The sequence below is a fragment of the Dysidea avara genome, chromosome 5 (assembly GCF_963678975.1).
Source record: "Dysidea avara chromosome 5, odDysAvar1.4, whole genome shotgun sequence".
NCBI lineage: Eukaryota > Metazoa > Porifera > Demospongiae > Dictyoceratida > Dysideidae > Dysidea > Dysidea avara.
Window position 1 is genome coordinate 451,855 of NC_089276.1, and position 19,486 is coordinate 471,340.

Here is a 19,486-nt window from a genome sequence, read left to right on the forward strand (position 1 = left end):
TAATAGAACACACATTTTATAAAAATATTCAAATAGAGCAGTCATCACTATAGCTCAGATAACTGAAAGTTCGGTTAATCAATGGCTGGATAATCGAGGGACCACTGTACTATGAACTACAGGTGTACCATTACTAGCATCAGTACTGGTATCTGAGCCAATACTAGTGGTATCAAATCGGTATGCACAACAACCGAAACTCACTAGTGTTAACAACACTTTCCATTTAGTAGATAGATAGTTACACAGTACTATCACACTGTATGATTGTTTCATAGGCAATTTCTAAGGGAGGCAGAAAAGTTATATTGCAGATATTGCTATTAGCATACATCTTTCAAGCTTTCATATAGAAACAATCCTGCAGCTTCTGGGGGTTAAACCCCCAGACCCACTTGAAATTCTATACTTCATATTAGTCATGCAACAATAGTTGTGCTGTTCCCTACTTGGCCCCCCCTGTAGGTAAGGTCTAGAATCATCACTGATTACGTTATGTATGGATGATGAATAGCTGTGTATGTAACTATCCTAGACTACAATATTGTTTTGTTTGGTATTTAAAGTATATGTGGTCAAGTTGGAAAGAGAAGCTGTATGGACTTAATTTACTTGTTTCAGTTTGTGACGATAAGAAAGCAGTTAGTGTACAGTGCCAGGAGCAAATCTCACGAGGTGGAGAGAAAATTAATTCCTTCACAACTTCGAAATTGTGTAAACATTTAAATGTTCACCATCCTGAAAAGTTTAAACTGCTCAAAGAAACTGAAAAGACACTCACATAAAGCACAAGTAAACACAATCAGTTTGAAACACTCGATGAACGCTTTTATCACACACAACATTATCCTGTGATAACCCAGTAGCACAGAAGATCACCTGTCTAATTGGGGATATGACAGCTGTAGACTGTCAGTAATTTCACATTGAAGGTTTAGTACATCTAGTAAGTGAACCTTGTTAGCAGATGACTAGCTGAGTACTATTCTACCCCAGCTGTTTTGAGAGGTGCAAGGAAACTGCTCAGATCATTTAGCTGCAATGTTCTATTGTGCTGATAACTGGTCTTCCTGTGGACATGATTTAGTAACAAGTTTACAGCCCAATTCACAACAGAAGAAGTCAGCTTCTCTAGAAAACCATGCTTGTTGCAAGCAAGAAGGTACAATGCTGACAACATTGTTTCAATGTTTTCTGATTACGTAACTCAGTGGGGGATTCAGTCTGTGTTTTGAGGGATGGAGGCTCAAATTTCATTGCAGGATTCTACTGTGCTGGTGTGACTACTACAGGGAATTTTGCAATTATGTACGAAATGCTTTAATAGGGATGGTAGCATAGGTTATTTCACTGCGAGAATAGCCAAATATAACAGATAAACATGACCAACTAAACTATAACTTACTAAAATAGCACAAATTAAAGTGGCCCTTATACTTCGTTTTCAGCTATGTTCAGCCAGTTATGCAGCATTACAAAGAAGGACCTCTGCAATAAATCCTGTCACAATAGAAAACCCAATTATGCAGGACAATGTACGCCTTGTGTTGTCAGCAAAGATAAATGTAACACAAAAGAGAACACACTGGTAAGTCCGTGAAGCATGCATTGTACATACTACAGTATACCAAAGGCACTTGTCTGGCTGAAGTGACGTCAAACAGTGAAACACTCTCTACATGGTCAGAACGCTACACTACAATATCAATAGGCATTAGTTAGTCAGTCAGTTATATAGACAACAGTGAGTGAGCCATGTAGATTGGTCGATAAGACAATTTGCTGCCCTCTTGAATGTGTCAAGGAGGTTGTCTGCCTATCTGCATTAAGGCTAGTCAAAACACCAGGCCACTAGTAAACTTATGAATAAAATAACACTTCCAGTTAGAGTCTAAGATTACCAGCTAGATGAAACCTTTTAAAGGACTCATGGGGACACTGGCTGGTATAACAGGTGTAACCTGTTCATCACTTGATTTCCTGTGAACATCACCACTACAGCAGTAACCATGACAACACAACCCCTACACTGACATAATGCTGACTAAGGCTGAACACTTCCAGCCATGCAGATGTGCTAATTGACAATAAGTATTCTAACTCAATACCATGGTTACCAGGCAAAGTGAAGCCAGCAAGATGAAATACCTTACACAATTTCTACCAACTAAATTTCATCTGATTAAGACATCGCCTGAATTACTCGCTACACATACACGTTACTACATGCACAGTGTACAGGAAGTGAGGGGAAAACACAGCACAATTTAGCGCCTTATCACTCCCTACTCGCTCCCGCTAAATACTCACTACGGTACAATTACAAGACGCTGTTACCTTCCAATGCCCTTGATCCCCGACGCGCCTCGTGCTAGGCAGTTTAGTCGTAGTTTCTCAATCGGATCTTGAGTCTTTGCTGCCGCGTCTTTACATTTCCTTTTCAAGTCTTCTTCTTGTCTGTGAGTAGCTGCCATCGCTGAAAAAGTAGCGCGTTAATGTCACGAGATCAAACTAGTGCAAGGTGCAAAAAAGATTGTATTCTAATAAAATTCGAGCGAAGCCTTCACGCATGCGTACAACACCTAGCGTCTGACTAAGCGGAAGTGTAGTTCAGAGTCCACCAAGTGTAGCAATCTTCTTCAACGTAAGAGAAATGGCGCGAGCAGTAAAGGTACGACGAATAATTGGTGATTGCAACTTACCTGCTCCTATTACATCAGGTAGGGATAATCGGAGGCTCCGGGTTACATGATCCGGATATTTTACAAAACAAGACAACCAAAAGTGTGGATACACCGTATGGGAAGGTACTAACTGTATGATTTGGACAAACTCTGTAAAAAGTGTAATTTGTGACTAGCCATCTTGCTTGCTGGCCAGATTATCCACTATAACGCAATGCTACAAATATGTTGTACCCTTGCCTCTTGTACTTGTCCTGTGTGGTAATTCCTTAGAGCTCAGTCGGCCTAGTTAACAATTAATAGTCACGTGAGCACACTTTTCACATAGTAGAAAAGTGTCAGATTTTGCACCTGTTATTACAAATATTTCTGAAATTTTACAGAAATCACCCTAATTGTTTACGAGCTACTTTTGCAAGTTTTGTAGATGTAAAATGTGTTATGAATTCTGTGTAGTGTTGTTTTTAGTCTGGTGCCGCCGACCTAAATAGGGTCTGGTCTGTATAGCATCCGCTTAAGAATGCACAATTACACTGCGGCTGGCGTTAACAAACATTAAGAGATCACGAATAGCAAAGAATCCAATCATGACAGTAATGTTTTAGGGATTTTCTGAGGGATTTCAATCAGTAACTTTCTATGGGTGGTTAATGTTTAGACTGTGGAGGGAAGGCATCTATTGTTAAATGGAAAATTGTCCCTGGTTTATTCACCCTGACACAAGAAGAACTTATGCAACTTTTGTTTCGTGACTTTCATCCCAGTATTTACTCACGTTGTGCGGCCACAATGCATTTAATTGGAAATACTGCAATTTGATTGGACGCACCAGTTTTTGGTAACGGTGGCACAAGTCCTTGGCTCTAGACAGACCAGACCTTATTTTTCGGGGTGCTTATAAGCACCTAAATAGGGTCAGCGGCACCAGACTATGTGTGGTTATATGTAGATGGAAATTTCTAATCAGCGAACACCTTGTCAAATATGAAGCAGCTGTACAAGAATTATTTGTCTATGAGTAAAATTGCACAAATAATGCAAATCGATTGCAAAGAGATCAGTTAAGTTTTGCTCAATTGTTTTCATATGTGCCGCTGGGAGGTAATCAAACATGCTGGTTAAAAATTTTTTTTCCATTCATTTTAAAGCTGCTATTTTGGGACCATGACTGTAGACTGTATTGAGACTTTATCAGTCTACAAATTGAGTTGAGGTTTTTTACTGTATTATGCAGCAGATTTTGCCAGCAATTTAGTTTTAGTTATATAAAATTGCAATATAGCTGGATACTACCTGCCATAGTGTTATAGTATGTGGTACAATTGTTCATGTAGCAATGGATATAGTTAGCTTAATAATTATTCCTTTAAACCCGGTAAGCCTATATTTAGGCATGCCTCTATACAAACTAAAATAAGTATTAATGATACAAAGATCTCATAGCCACTAAATTTACTTACCATGACCTCCACAATAAAATGGCACCAGACATCGATGAAGTTGCTCAGAGAGCAAATAATCAATTTGAAATATCAGATAAATTTGAGCTGGCCACTGATCAGGGGAGGAATCAGAATTTTTGTGTATACAGCAGATTTGAGATTATTTTATAATAAATACCGTATGGAGGGAAACTTTGGCGCCATTAAAATTTGGCGAATTTGGTGATTGACCATGAATTTGCCAAATTTTTCCCATCCAAATATTTTGGTGGCGAAGAAAATAGCAAACCAAGCCTCGAACTAATCAATTTTCTACTCGACCAAGGGATGGTGGGCCAGGCATTACGCTAGAGCCAAGCCTGCCTCGACTACCTCACTAGGTAGCTAGTTACTGTACACGTGGTATCCTCAAACTTCACCTCGAAACGGGAATGACAAGTATAGCGAGTCCTACCATGTTAAGTACGATATTCGCTATTCCAGATGGTGTAGATCTACTGTCTATATAGTATTACCTTTTAGTTGGTAGCTGACTCCAGGCGGCGAATCGCTGAGAGGCGTGACACTCTAGTTCTCGCTTCAGGCACAGCGATTAGTGTTCTAATAATTCAATACGGCGTGCGCTTTGCTACCAATTTGCCAAATTTTATTTCGCCAACAGTGATATTTTGCTTAATTCGCCAAATTTTCCCCCCTCCAAAGTTTCCCTCCGTACGGTAGTTGATTTGAGATTTCAATGTTGCTTCACAATTTGCTCATTGTATATTATGATTGTTCTATTAGAATATCTCAATAATCATGTTGTCATCACATGTTGTCATCACATGTTGTCATCACATGTTTACACTACAGTTCCGTGTGCTTCAGAATTTTCTTAGACCTTGTTGAGGTCTAGTTTAATTGTGCACAACTGAAAATTTCAATTGTCTTTTGTTGTTGAAAATTGTGTCCCTTAACAGTTGTCTATTTATTGTGTATGAAAACTGGCCAGTAAAGATGGTGTAACACTACCCCCCTTGTTACAGTATTTCTTTGGTGTTGCAAAAAGAGAGGATTAAGAGGAATGTATCATCAACTTTGAAGGCTCATTTCTTGTAGAGATAACTTTTGTGTGGAAGTTGTGTCACCCCAGGACCCTGTCATGGCCATACGACATGTTTCTTGTTCAGTAGGTTTAACTGGCCAAACAAATTCACTGATCTCACGATCACTGGGGTTTGTACTTGGGAAACTCCCTCCACTAGCAGCAGGGAGGATAGTGAGTAATGAAATTACTTAAGACCCTTGGAGCTATTTTAAAGAAACCTTCTACCTCTCTATAGGAGGGACCGTTAAGGCCAAATTGGTGGCCACTCCGTATCATCATTTTGGAATGTTGATTTCTTCATGACAACTATATATTTTTACAAAATTCACACCATTGTAAAGTACAAGTACTGTTGAACATCTTCATTGATATTTTGTGCAGTAACATTGGCTCATGGAATATTTTTCAAACATTGCTTGAAGTGCATTGTGTAAAGCGTATCAGTTCACGTGGGCTTGTCCTACGTGAACTGATATCCTTTACACACACCTTTGGAGAAATTGTTAGAGAGATCCTTTTATGTCATACCATCCCACAAGTGAAATAAGATGATCAAAACAATTTCTCCAAAGGTGCCTGTACATTAGTACCCCAAATAATGTGGCTTGTGATGTCATTGTGGATAAAGTCCATTGACGAATAATAAAGTTTGGCAAATTTCCTCAATTTGCCAAATTCACCAACCTTGCAGTCATGCCAAATTTTAAGTTTCATTATTTGGTGTATACTCTAGCAGGATATCAACCAGTAGTCAACAAGTATGATATAAAACTAGCCTTATCTCAAAAATTATCCAACATGCGATACTAATTGTTTATTGTATTGTCTTGTAACCATACTTGTTGCTTAGAGCTCAATATCTGTTTCCCTGGCTGAAATATGATCGATCAAAACAATATTTCAATAGGCGCCTGTACAGTAGTCCCCCAAAGAACGTGGCCATGTTGTGCTCGTGACATCATTGTGGATAAAGTACATTTGTTCAATATTGGCTCTGCCAAACTGTTATCCACCAACTTGTTTTACATGCTGATTCACCAAACTGTAGTAGCAACAATTATCATCATTTACTGTAACCATTTAGACAAAGTCTTACAAGTGAATGTTATGTGTCATACTGGTAGTAGAGCGGGGCAACAATGAATAGATCAAGGTACTCTAATAGACATAGTTACTACATGTTGACTTTGTGTATTAATGTATCTGATAATGATGTGATCATGTGATCCTGTAGCCGTCTGATGATCTTGTGTTGGGAGACATAGCTGGTGTACCCTGTGTGCTGTTGTCAAGGTAACCAGTAAGTGATGTGTACACATGAGTGCAGCACTGTTATAATTGTTGGTTGATTTTGATACAAGCTCAAGTGAGCCATGAGTCATCCATACAGAGTTTCATTTTAACAAACGGTTAAACAAATTTATCACCATCTTTCAAGTAGGGATTAAATGTGTACTAGTACATCTCCAGGTATAGTGTGTATAGATGACCTCCCTTGTGTCATTGCTTTTATCTGTATGATCTCTACTCAAATGTAATAGCTCTATTTGTTCCCTTACACTAGTAATTGACATGAGCAGGAAGGTGAAGCCAGAGAGATGTACTGATAGTGTGGCTTGTGTACCAGTATGGCTTCTGTATTTCTGACTTTTGTAATATAGCTGGCTTCTGTCTTTAGACTACATATCAACGCCATATAGATACTGGTAGTTAGACTGTTTGAAGTATGGCTTCACTTGTATATTATTATTATTATTGTTATTGCCCTCTAGACATGGCCGCAAGCACACCATAATGCCATCAAATATCAACTATCACGCTAACATAGATGCCCTGAGGCAGGAGGGCTGTACACATGTTGTTGTGGCTACAGCTTGTGGATCATTACGGGAAGAATACAAACCAGGAGACTTTGCAATATTGGATCAGTTTATTGACCGAACTACTAAGAGACATAGCACGCTGTATGATGGGGGGACAAACAGCCCTCCAGGTGTGTGCCATATTCCCATGGCAACACCGTTCTGTGAACGTACCAGACAGGTGATACTAGCTGCTGCTAAAGGTGTTGATGTGCGTGTACATGATCATGCTACCATGGTAACAGTGGAGGGTCCAAGGTTCTCTTCACGTGCTGAGAGTATGATGTTCCGCCAGTGGGGTGGTGACCTTGTTAACATGACAACTGTGCCTGAAGTTGTACTTGCTAGGGAGGCAGGGCTGAGTTATGCAAGTATTGCCATGGTAACAGATTATGATTGTTGGAGAGACTCCAGTGAAGATCATGTTAGTAATGACATCATGTATCATGTGATCGATTAGGGGAATACCCATTGTACCATGATCACACCCTATGATGTGTGATTACACTACCAAATATGGACACTTAGAGATACTGTACAGCATAATAATTTGACGGGGGAAATTTTGACGAATTCACTTAGGCCACTACAACTAAATCTTTTGTTTCTTGGGCGAAATTCAGCCAAATAAAGGTCGGTAGGTTGGTAAAATAAAAATAAAAATAGGCTATTTTGCTAGCTGAAGAGTGATATTGCGAGTCAAACGGTGGCTAAGCTACATTACGGTTGCTGTATCACTTGTGAGTAGGCAGCTATATGTTGAGATATTTAGTGTTACTTATTTTTTGAGAGCTTAAAGATAAATTTGCAACTCCTTCGTGGCGTTATCACTCTTTGCAAGGAGATCACGTGATTAACATAATTATTTTATGTTGAAAAATATAGGGTCGGTCGGGCCCGAGAAACAAAAGATTTAGTTGAAGTGGCCTTACTGTCAAATATTTAAGAGGAAATTTTTGATGAATGTGCTGACTTCAGTATTCTAATTAACCAGTCACATGAGCTTTGATGAGGAAAAAGTTGCAACAATTTGTCAAAATTCCCCCCCGTTATATTATTACGTTGTACAGTACTATCAGGATAGTAATTTGAAGCAATCAGGATAGTTTCTATACTATTTACTTCAATTGCTATAAGGTTATTTCTGTAATTCCTGTCTTGATTTCAGAAATATAATTAATCTGCCCAAACACCTGATCACACTAAAATCTAGCCAATCAACACACACTGATTAATTGATGTTATATAAGTGTAACTGGCAACTCTGGGACTAAGACTAGTATTTTCACTATTATCTCTCTTACCAATGGAGTTGTATTAAACACCAATCACTACCTCTCCATATTAGGAGAGGTATTAATTTCATCAAAAGGTGAACTTGTGGCAGTGAATTTGTTCGGGTATATTGAGTGACTCCCTCTCTTAATACTATCAACTCTTGATGACGCTTATAAGAGTTGTACCAACAGATAGGCACGAATGTAGCAATTTCTTTTTGTATGGAAACCTATGGGAACATAATTTTAAGTGTTTGTGAGCTCAATTCAAACATTTAGAATATTCGTTCCTTTTAAAATTATTTGTTTCGTTAGCATTTAGAGTACTGTATGGAGGGAAACTTTGGTATCATTAAAATTTGGCGAATGATCATAAATTCGCCAAATTTTTCCCATCCAAATATTTTTGCTGGTGAAGAAAACAGCAAACCAAGCCTCAGACTAATTATAATCAATGTTCTTCTCAATCAAGGGCTACTGGTCCAGGCATCACGCTAGAGCAAGGCTTGCCTCGACTATACCTCACTAAGCAGCTAGCTAGCTACTGTACACGTAGCTAGTACCCTCAAACCTCACCTCGAAGCAGGTGTGACAAGTAACAAGTCCTACCATATTAAGTATGATACTCACCATTCCAGAGGGTGTAGATCTACCGTTAGTTGATAGCTGACTCCAGGTGCCGGAGAGGCGTGGCACTACCAGTTCTCGCTTCAAATACAGCAATTAGTAATCTAATTAATTAAATAGGGCGTGTGCTTTGCTAATAATTAGCCAAATTTTATTTCGCCAAAAGTGATATTTTGCTTGATTCGCCAAAGTTTCCCTCCGTACGGTAATATCAGAAGCCAGATTTTTTGCGATCAACATCATTGTGGGAAAGTTTGATGTGATCCTGTGACACCTCTTCAAACGATCCCTCCAAATTAGGGACACAATAGAAAACCTTAGGCCTCATAGCAAACCGACAACTTGTGTTATGCATACTAACTAGTTAGGTACATGTTTGCACTACAGATGTCATGATGAGTTGTTGTGTCAGTATACAGGTCTCTTGTAGATCTCAACATGCTGGTAATAATAGGCCAAATACAATTAATATGTGAGATTGAGCCTTCTGAAATATATGGACAACTTCCTTATAACAAAAATCAAAATGTCAGTTATTTAGAGGTATATCTTTTGTACCGGGAGCTCATCTTTGGACTCAATGAGCTCCTGTTTGTACATACCCAACTAATGGTTCAATGATTGTTAGATAATGTTTCTACTAAGGTTTAAGGAGCAGTTTTGTTCCTGATATTCAATTCTATAGATCGTAGCTAAGTTTCTATGTCACAGGGTCGGTTATATGTCATGGAATCCCTACCCCTCTGTGTGATATATGTGTACACGTTCATCTATTCACACAGGTCAGCGTTGCCATGGTGATAAAGCAGATGAAGGAGAACAGCAAGAAGGCTATTGAGTTGCTATTGGCAACCATCCCACTGATAGCCCAGCAGGACTGGCAGGATACCATAGCAACCAACAAGGTGTGCTCTATTACACACTGAGTGACATTAGTGTGTCCCCTACAGGAAACTGTGAAGACATCAGTGTTGTTGATGTAGAGAGGTGTGTGTTTTGGTGACACTAAATTTATAATTTTGAGTTTAAATTTGTAAATTTTTCAATCAAAGAGGTGTATATATACATACTAAATGATGTACTACATTTACATTAGTGACAACAGTTACCAAACATGTTTCATTGTAACACAAACTGGTGTTCAAGATAACTAGCAGATGGTTGATATCTAAGGCAGTGTGTATTGAACATAGCTGTTACCATGACAACAGTGTGTCCAATGGTACCACAAGACCAAACATCATAAACTGTTGTGGAGACACACTGGTTTTACCACATCAACCTGACAAGGTGATGCTGTACAAGTTCTTACTCTCAACCTATAGTGATTGCTGTTCTAATTGGGTCACCGTAATAACATCACCAGCAGCTGTCCAAACCAACAACTCTCATCCCTTATTGAGCTGGTACTGGTATTCAGTGTATCCACTGTGTATTACTGGATGGCACAAGTTTCATTAATATCTATCTATTATAGTCCCAGGATACTAGTGCAGGTATCACAGCTCAGTGAGGTGTCGTTACTAGTAATATCATATAGCTGTGCTAGTTCTCACAAATCAATACAAGCCTTACCTGATCAATGGTAACTCTTTATGGCACCACCATACTTGATACATCATTGACCACACCCACAGACCTCATGTGATCTTTATTGCAATGACAGGTTAGTCCAATATATTTGGTACAGGCGTTTGCATAACAATTATATTATGGAAACTGAATGAGACTTAAAGAAAGTATGAGACTAAAGAAAACACTTTAATATCACTACCAAAAAAAATTGCAACAGGCAACGTCTTGCAATTCACTGTAGCTACACAACCAAACACAACACCAGCTGGATTTGAATTTTGATTCACAAGAAATATGTGAATAACACTTGCTTCTTAGCTAGGTGTTGTGTTGGGGTGGTTAAAGGAGGCTACACTAAGGAACTACTGACATCACATACTGGACCATCAACTACTATACTATCTGAACTATATAGTTACCATACTTGCTATGATATTAGTGTACATGATCTTGAGAGTAAATTCACAATGAACATAACATTGGGGCGAGCCCCACACTAGCGGGTCGCCCACGTAAATTTCGTGTCATCAACCATGCGCAAACAATTACAAAAGAAATTGGAAAACTTACCGAATTAATACCCACTATACTCCATGCCACGGTAAAGTAAACGGCGAAGATTACAGCACTTCCATATATGCTCATGTCATCGACCATGTCACGGAAAATAAACGGCATAGATTACAGCACTTCCATATATGCTTGTGTCATCGACCATGTCAGGGAAAAATAAACGGCGTAGATTACAGCATTGCTCGTCTCGTCTACCACGCCGCAACACGTGTCGTCAACCATGAAATAAATGTCGTTCTCCATGATGGATAGGGAAGAACGCCTTAGAAGAAAACAGTATAGATTGAGAAGAGATCGAGAAACTCCAGAGGTAGCAGAAGAAAGACGAAGGAGAAACAGAATATCAGAGAAGATGTGCTCAATTTACACAAGAGCAAAGGGACACAATCATACAGCAGAGAAGGCAGAATTAGTACATTTGTTGTATAAAACTTACAAAAATATTTGAGTATATTATGATTAGTAATTGCTGTTCATAAAATATTAAACTGAATCCTATACAACTGATAAAAAATACAACTGATATATGATCTAAATTCACTACCACATTCTTGCAGATGGTTTATATGTGCATATCATACTAACAATAACTATTGTGACTCATTTACACGATTTGTTTATATTGATAGTGCTTCAAATGTTGGTGTAGTAACAAATGCTCATGTGAATACCAATCACAACATGTACAGCGTCATGTGCCCGTGACCCTGCAGTCATTGTCAAGATTACAGAATTTCATGCTGAATTGGCTTCATTGAATCCAGTCCACTGTTCAATATGTCTTGAAAAATTCCCAAGCATTTTAACAGCCCTGCCCATACCTACCTTAAGTGGTGGGTTAGTGCTCAAGCCACATTTGAACCCCGTACTTTTATATAATGTGCTTATCTTCCATTAGCATGAATGGCTAGATAATAAGAACGACATTCGATTATGAGCTATACTCCAAACAGCATTGCCTGTAAAACTATAATAATCATGAATAAATGAATTACCCACAACATATTATTACCTAGCCATAGCTTCTAAATTCCCTCCACGATGCTGCTAGCATCTGCCTAGTAACACAGTCAGCCATGATTGTGTTTAACATGTAGTCCAGTAAGGTGTATCTTAGTGGTACTTATAGTACTGTAATGTTCTATACATTTTGTCTGGTGACCATTTCCGCCCGAAATTGTGTGGTCTGTTTGTCTGCTAAGGTCACTGCTACTCATCCTGCCCCCACACAACATCATTCACCACAGACACAAAGCTACATGAATACACTATTATGTATATTAAATTTCAGCACTCTAAATCAAAGACGTCTACTTTATGGGCTGATTTTCCCAGTTTGTGTGATAAGTGTATATAAGTCAATAGAAAATGCGTTTCACCTAATAACACATTATTTTGATTTGTTAGAAGTAGTCTGAGGAGGAGCTAGCGCTGTTGCCAATGTCTAATACTTCCAAGGAACAGCAAGTTTTCTCATAAGGAGTTCAAGTCCAAAGGACATCTATCTCAGAGTTACATTTTCTTGCAGAAGACTTGGCACATATTACTAACACTACAACTGACAAGTGTGACACTAACATGTCACTACACTATGAGTAATGAAGTGGATTAGGTACCTCAAATTAAAGTTAATACCAAGACCATGCATGCAAAAATGCTATTTAACAGTTCAGTTTTTGAATGTGGGGGTGTTTAAATCCATGCTCGACAAGTTATTAGATTAGATCAGTACATAAGACACACTCAGACACTCATAACCTCAGTAAAGTCACTTCTCTAAATCCACCATCTATAACTCATGCTAAGACCTATATCACTATTACAGTGAAACCTCATTAATGCAGCCATAAAACAGGTTTTCAACAAACAACTGCTGGATAATTGCTGTAACAACAATTTACACTATGACAATGTGAGAGGCAGCACAGTACTGGAGATACAATGGCTGGTAATAGCATGAAGTACCATAATTATGTGCAGGAAGTTTGGCAAGCAGAATATAATAATTTGCATTTGACAAGTGCATGTCAAATGAAACAGAGTCCCGCATGGTACCAAATTGTGTGCTAGCTACGTATGTATGTATGTGGCTTCTCATTTACAAAGATTTATAGACATTTATCTTGTTGGTCTGCATACTGGAGAGACTCTTTCATGTAAAACGGAGGACACTTATTCAATACCTTAGCCAGTGCAGCAAAAGGGAACATTCTCCATGCAAGTAGCTATTATCTCTGTTGTGTGTATCTTTACTTCCTACAAGTGAAAGAGTAGGATATTATTTTAACCTGTGATATTACAGACACTGCAGGCCAACTGATGTCCAGTACATCTACTACCTCAACTTGTGCCTGTTCAATATTAATAAAATTGGCGAGATTTTAATTTGGCAATATTGTAAGTGTCCGTCAAATCGCCTAGTTTAATTCCACACCAATATTTCTGCTCATAGAATAGGTAAGGTTTTTTAGAAGCAGCAACTCTTGTTGTAATACCTTGACTGTCTGCTCAGTTGGCCCCTTTCTTGAGGTAATATTGTGTTACAGCTGTAGTTTACCAGGCCCTATTAAATCAATGTGGCAGCCATCTAGACTTGGCCACTATAACAATTAATGAGGTGGCCACTAGATGAGGCTTTACTGTATGTTACAAGCTATAATACGGGATACTCCTCAGTCACTAAGGTATTGATACTATACAAGCTATAATACGGGATACTCCTCAGTCACTAAGGTATTGATACTATACAAGCTATAATACGGGATACTCCTCAGTCACTAAGGTACTGATACTATACAAGCTATAATACGGAATACTCCTCAGTCACTAAGGTACTGATACTATAAAGGTACAGAGGAACTTCAACCACACATCATCAATTAGCTGCTACTTATTGCATATAATATTTCTTAATTGTATCAGAAGGTTGTGAAGCTTCAACCCAACCATCTACGAAAATATTTATTGGTGAGATTAGCCACTGGACGGCATGTCTGGTATTATGGGATGCCATCGTGTGGATGCTCTTGGTGTCCTGATGTGGATGACTGTTTAATGTGACTTGAGTTTGTAGGAATTTAGTCAGTTATACCATACACCATAACATTTCTAACAATATTACAGTACCTGCTTGATGGGTTATGATGCTTCAACTGTACTGCATGTTCACCTGTGATCTACAGACTTGGTGTCTCAGCTTCTAGTAACTTGATTTATGCTGGGAAACAGGTAGGGAGGTAAGGCCAGCTCTAAATGAACAGCGTTAATAGGCAATTACACATAATATACAATGTCAAACATACCTTACAAGCAGCAAGTACATAATCTCCATGGAGAGCAAATTGTTAACCAACTCCTGCAGTGCAGTATACAATAATATGATGTCATATGTTACTACTCTAAGAGGTACTATATAGATCACAATGTTTAACTACTAGTATTGCCTCTACTGGCTACATGTTTATATGGTAGATAACTTCTACTGCATCTTTACTCAGCAGGTGGACCACTCACAAATATGAATCAGTCACAAAGTACATATGGCTGATCATTTTATACAACATTGGGTCACCTAGCTCACATGCAAGACAAATAATGATGGTCTCCCACAATGGAAATTTGACAACTATTAATACTGTTAAATGAACTCCCAAGTTTGGCTGCTGGGAGCTCTGTGGTTCAAGTCACACTTTTTATGCAAGATAATTTGTTCCATATGTTTTCTGTTGTCTTGGATATGGGAGGCCATGAAACCTTACACATTTTACGTAAAATTGTCAATATACATGTAATAACAATGATGATGCTAATTTGGCTAAACTTAATTTGCTTTGTTGGGATACAGCGAGATCAACAGACGTACCTCAGTGATCCAGCGTTGAGGCCATCAAGGCTCCACCAATGAACAAATAGCACCAATTCAACCAGATGTTCACTACCTTATTAGGAACATGTCGCAGCTGTCAGGATCTTTCCCTAGAATGCACATCATACACTTATCATTAAACAGGAAAAATATAAATTTGATGATCTCAAATCAAACTTTAAATTTATAATTTTTCTTTATTTACTTTTTTGTAACATAATTATAACTGGTGAACTCGTACTACCACATCAAAAGGCCACAGACATATAAGCATTACAAATTTTGCTTCTCTACAATCAATCCAGTCACTACAAAAAATATATCCGTTATGACATTACCATCAGCAGGGGGAAGCCATATTGTACTACCACTAATCAACACCTTGCACTGTTAGATGAGACACAAAGGTAAGTCCATTGTACATACTGTGGTATGTCAAAAGGGCTGAAGCAACATTTAACAGTGCAAGCTTGTATTATTGACTGCATTAGGTAGGCATGGTAACCAGTAGAATATTAATTTGATAAAATTTCATAGTAATTTATACTGAAGGTGCTTTTGGGCTTGGTCATACTTTACCAATACTACCAAGGCACCATGAGACTGGTTTTTGGTCAATTTTTTTTTGTGAGAAAGCACAATCCTCCATGATCCTATACTGTATGATAAATACACTCCTGGAACCACAGATAAGGTAAGGTAGAGTATGATCGGCCCTGACAACCAGGCCATGACTTCTGCCTCACTATCTAAGCACTAGTTCAGTTTTGTGGCCAAATACACTTCAAAAACTTGAAGTGATTGGTCCAGTGGTATACTACTGGTGGACAAGATGTATAGGATTGGCCGGAGTATAGCTTATCAAAAACATTAGCCTGTGACAAGGCAACTGAAAGCCTGTCAATATACAGGAACTTCATGTTATCACTAACGTATGCACACATCATGTACCAGTGCAGACGTCTGCAGTTATTTGATTACATAACACCACAAGTGACTCAATAACTGTAACCATGTTAATTATGGTCACTATAGTGACCATAGTCACCTGTATAGGACGTCTGTGTGTAGTGTGTTGTGTGTGCGTACGTGCGTGCAGTGGGTATGTGTAGTGTGTGTGTTGCATGTGTGTGTGAGTGCATTGTGGTGTGTGTGTGTGAGTGCATTGTGGTGTGTGTGTGTGAGTGCATTGTGGTGTGTGTGTGTGTGTGTGCGTGTGTGTATGCATGGTGTATGTAGGTGTGCTGCACGCATAAATAATGTCATGTGTGTGGTATGTATGGAATAAGCTTGTAATATCAGATACCTTCATCTCGTTGAAGACTACACAACCCACTAAACATTTTCATAAAACTGTGAATTGCTTTACAACACAATCAATGTCCACAACAAGATCCTACACAAACCGCATACACACTAGACCATACCTAGTTCCTGTTTACGTCCTGAAGGTTCTCCAAAATATTTCACTAAACTACAATAACCATTGTTGTCCACAAATGGAATTTGGCTAATGGTGTGTACGGATGTCCACTTACTACAATGATGTGTCATATAAATTGTAATACAGCCTTTAGCTGAGGAAACAGCACCAATACCGCACTGTTATCACGCCATGGGACAAGCGCCAGTTATATACCACTTATCAACACCTGGATATTTCATGTAAAAATCATTATCCAAGAATAACAAGCTTGACTTACTATTTTAATTACTGGCCAGTCAGCGCTTTTCCAGGTAGGCTATGCCATGCGTAGACCATTGTAGATAGACAGACCTAATAGAATACATATACAAGATACAGACGGACAGACAGACAGCTCATGTCCACATTGAATGGTATACAATAATCAGTGTTACTGGGTAAATCAATAGCTATATTTAGTACAGCCACATAGTTATTGAAGCTTATCTTAAGTCTAAGATGAAGACTGGCATGGCAGGTAATCGTGCAGGTAACTGATATCGGAATGCCATCTCAACTACTGGCATGTGACAGCTGTGCAACTACCAAGGCTATGACAACCTGTGGTTAACAGTGAGAAGCCATGCAACAACACGCCACAATGTCGCGATATCTGTTGAGTGGGAGAAATCGACCACACACAATAAGCTAATTATCACCAGTAGCTCTACACAGAGAGAGGTCATTGCTTGGATACATGTATATTGTGCGATCATTAATTGGTGTGTGTGTGTGTGTGTGTGTGTGTGTGTGTGTGTGTGTGTGTGTGTGTGTGTGTGTGTGTGTGTGTGTGTGTGTGTGTGTGTGCGGGCACACATCGGTGTGTGTTTGTGTGCACACCTGCGTGTGCATCATACGTACTGTGTATTGAGTGTGAACAGTAACATGGTTAATGGTAACAGTAACATGTCATAGTTTGGACATGCAAACACCCATTGAATAGTGTCCTGATCATCAAGGTGTCGTGTCCACCTCAGCCGGTTTTATGTACTAAGGGACCTTAACTATAAGTGTCTGGATTATGTAGGTATCCTCAAGTGTCCACATTAACAGGTTCCAGTGTACTGAGTCAGCTACACATGGCAAATGTCACCTGATTAGCTGATAGTTGTACATACACTAGTTGTAGTGTCAATAAGAAGTAGCTAATAGATATGCCAGGTTAGGAAAGTGATACAAATTAGGCATCAAAGAGTGAAGATGAAGAACTACAAGGCCACACAATACAGCTCATTATTGGATGGCAACTAAACAGCAATGCTAGCACATGTTAAATCTCTCACTAATGCCAAGAGACTATACCTACCACAGGAATGGCGGCAAATTCACTGCTGGGACAAGGAATTCTATAAAGTGAGTGGGTGAGAGTTAACCAAAAGGTTGGGCTAGCTGAAACCTGATCTATGTCATAATAACTCTCTCACTAACCAACCTACGCCCAGGAATGTGGCTTATCCACAACACCAAAAGAGAGGGCTAAGACAGACTTTATGCCGCCATTGCTCTTATGAAAATGGCGTGATTTTTACATCAAATAGAAACCGCAAGTCACTTTAAACAAAAAATAATAAACAGGGAAATATGAATTACACTGCAAAGTGGGTAAACATCCGAATCCATTCCCACCTCCATTATGTGGTTTTTACTCCCCAAACATCTTCAACAACAACATCTGGTCGATACGAATGTTATTTCAAACAATAACAAGGACGCCAAAACTGTTACTTTATACTATTTAAGCAAAAGTTGGCTTTACAATATGTAATTACGACACACATGCACACACACACACACTTCAAAAGATGCAACAACGATAGCCACATGAAACATTCAAATACTATGCATGATGTATAGTGGAACTTCTTTAACCTCCTTAATAAGGATATTTTGGTGTAACAATAAAACTTTACCTCCATAAAAGAAAACAACAAAAATGGGCCAAAAATTCTGAAGTGATCGTAATAGAGAGGTTACATATAGATGAACACACATTTCAAATGCAATGGAGAGATATACAAGCATGTGTGTAATTAATTAGAATGTGCAAAGTTACGGCAGTAACACACATGCACACACACACATACACAGCCATACCGTTAACGACCGAAGTCTGGCAATATTAACTGCTGCCAATTATCATCATCATTCCTTATTAGTTAAATTATTAGTTGCTGTGACCAACGGTAGCGAGGGCTGGGAGCATCCACAAAACACCGACCACCATTGACTGTACTGAGTGGTGTACCTTGTGTCAATGGTGATGAGGGTTTTGTGAATCCTACCAGTTACCTTGCTCAATTGACTTAGTGGCAGTAGCTTCGGCATGAACCATACCAGTCATAGCCCGCACTTCTTTGTTTCTCAAATGACCACAGAAAATAACATCACATGACTTTTATACGGCCCTACGGTGGAGATAAGTATGATGAATTACTTTATGATAACAAAACAATTACTAACATGCAACTACTGAACACTTCACTACTATAACACATACACACATACTACACATCTTACAGTGACACAATTGCTACATATTGAAGTGGAGCCAACAGAAGGTTACACCACTAAACACTCAGGTCCACACATGTATGTCAATTACACTAGTTATAAGGTGCTAATACAACACGTGCAGTACCTTCTGGTCACATTCACTGGACTACATTACTGATAATAGACCTCTAATAGGTGACGGAAGAGTATGGTGGGTGTTCGCCCACTTCAGCGACACAACATTCACCGCGACTACAGCTAGCAAAAGACATCACATCTCTGCGGCCTCATTGTCGCTCATGGACAAATTTGCACGCACGGCCCAACTATTTGTTATCCCACGAAAACGCTATCTTTACGGCTAAACCACTTTGCTACCTGACCCGCTATAAACGCGAGTTTGAGGGGGCTGCAGAGCGCTAGTTATTGTTAGGGCCGGCTTATTAATTAGCTGTGGTTAGAACCGATATGTTTGATGTGTAGCAGCTACCTGAGAGTCGTGGTCGTGTTGAAATGGCACGTGTCTGCACAGTGCT

The 19,486-nt window shown here is 39.0% G+C and overlaps 2 protein-coding genes and 1 long non-coding RNA gene across 8 annotated transcripts in view; 1 reads left to right on the forward strand and 2 right to left on the reverse strand.

Moving 5' to 3' along the window:
* Positions 1-2,551, reverse strand: part of LOC136256518 (calcyphosin-like protein) — a 16,992-nt gene extending 14,441 nt beyond the window's left edge. The window contains exon 1 of the mRNA XM_066049495.1: positions 2,338-2,551. Coding sequence (XP_065905567.1) covers positions 2,338-2,474 — 137 coding nt within the window. The 5' untranslated portion in view covers positions 2,475-2,551. The remainder of the gene's footprint in view (positions 1-2,337) is intronic.
* Positions 2,542-10,113, forward strand: LOC136256516 (S-methyl-5'-thioadenosine phosphorylase-like). The gene is made up of 6 exons (XM_066049494.1): positions 2,542-2,671; positions 2,721-2,807; positions 6,448-6,506; positions 6,986-7,499; positions 9,762-9,884; positions 9,930-10,113. The coding sequence occupies exons 1-6, from the start codon at positions 2,654-2,656 to the stop codon at positions 9,960-9,962; spliced, it is 834 nt and encodes a 277-aa protein (XP_065905566.1). The 5' UTR covers positions 2,542-2,653; the 3' UTR covers positions 9,963-10,113.
* Positions 10,000-18,686, reverse strand: LOC136256520 (uncharacterized). 6 transcript variants are annotated; one of them, XR_010701529.1, is made up of 6 exons: positions 18,552-18,660; positions 16,696-16,769; positions 16,420-16,644; positions 14,990-15,102; positions 14,430-14,482; positions 10,000-14,375 (listed from the first exon to the last, which is right to left on the reverse strand). It is a non-coding gene; the product is annotated as an uncharacterized lncRNA (long non-coding RNA). The 6 variants fall into 6 exon arrangements; XR_010701530.1 differs by lacking the exon at positions 18,552-18,660 and having other exon boundaries at positions 16,420-16,466; positions 16,531-16,644; positions 16,696-18,511; XR_010701531.1 differs by lacking the exon at positions 18,552-18,660 and having other exon boundaries at positions 10,000-12,094; positions 12,140-14,375; positions 16,696-18,506.
* Positions 18,687-19,486: the final 800 nt, after the last annotated feature.

Bases quoted from the DNA above. Each gene is read 5' to 3' on its own strand.
- LOC136256516 (XM_066049494.1), top strand. The intron at 2,808-6,447 runs GTACTAACTGTA...GTGATCCTGTAG, and splicing joins TGGATACACCGTATGGGAAG to CCGTCTGATGATCTTGTGTT. The intron at 7,500-9,761 runs GTTAGTAATGAC...CTATTCACACAG, and splicing joins GAGACTCCAGTGAAGATCAT to GTCAGCGTTGCCATGGTGAT.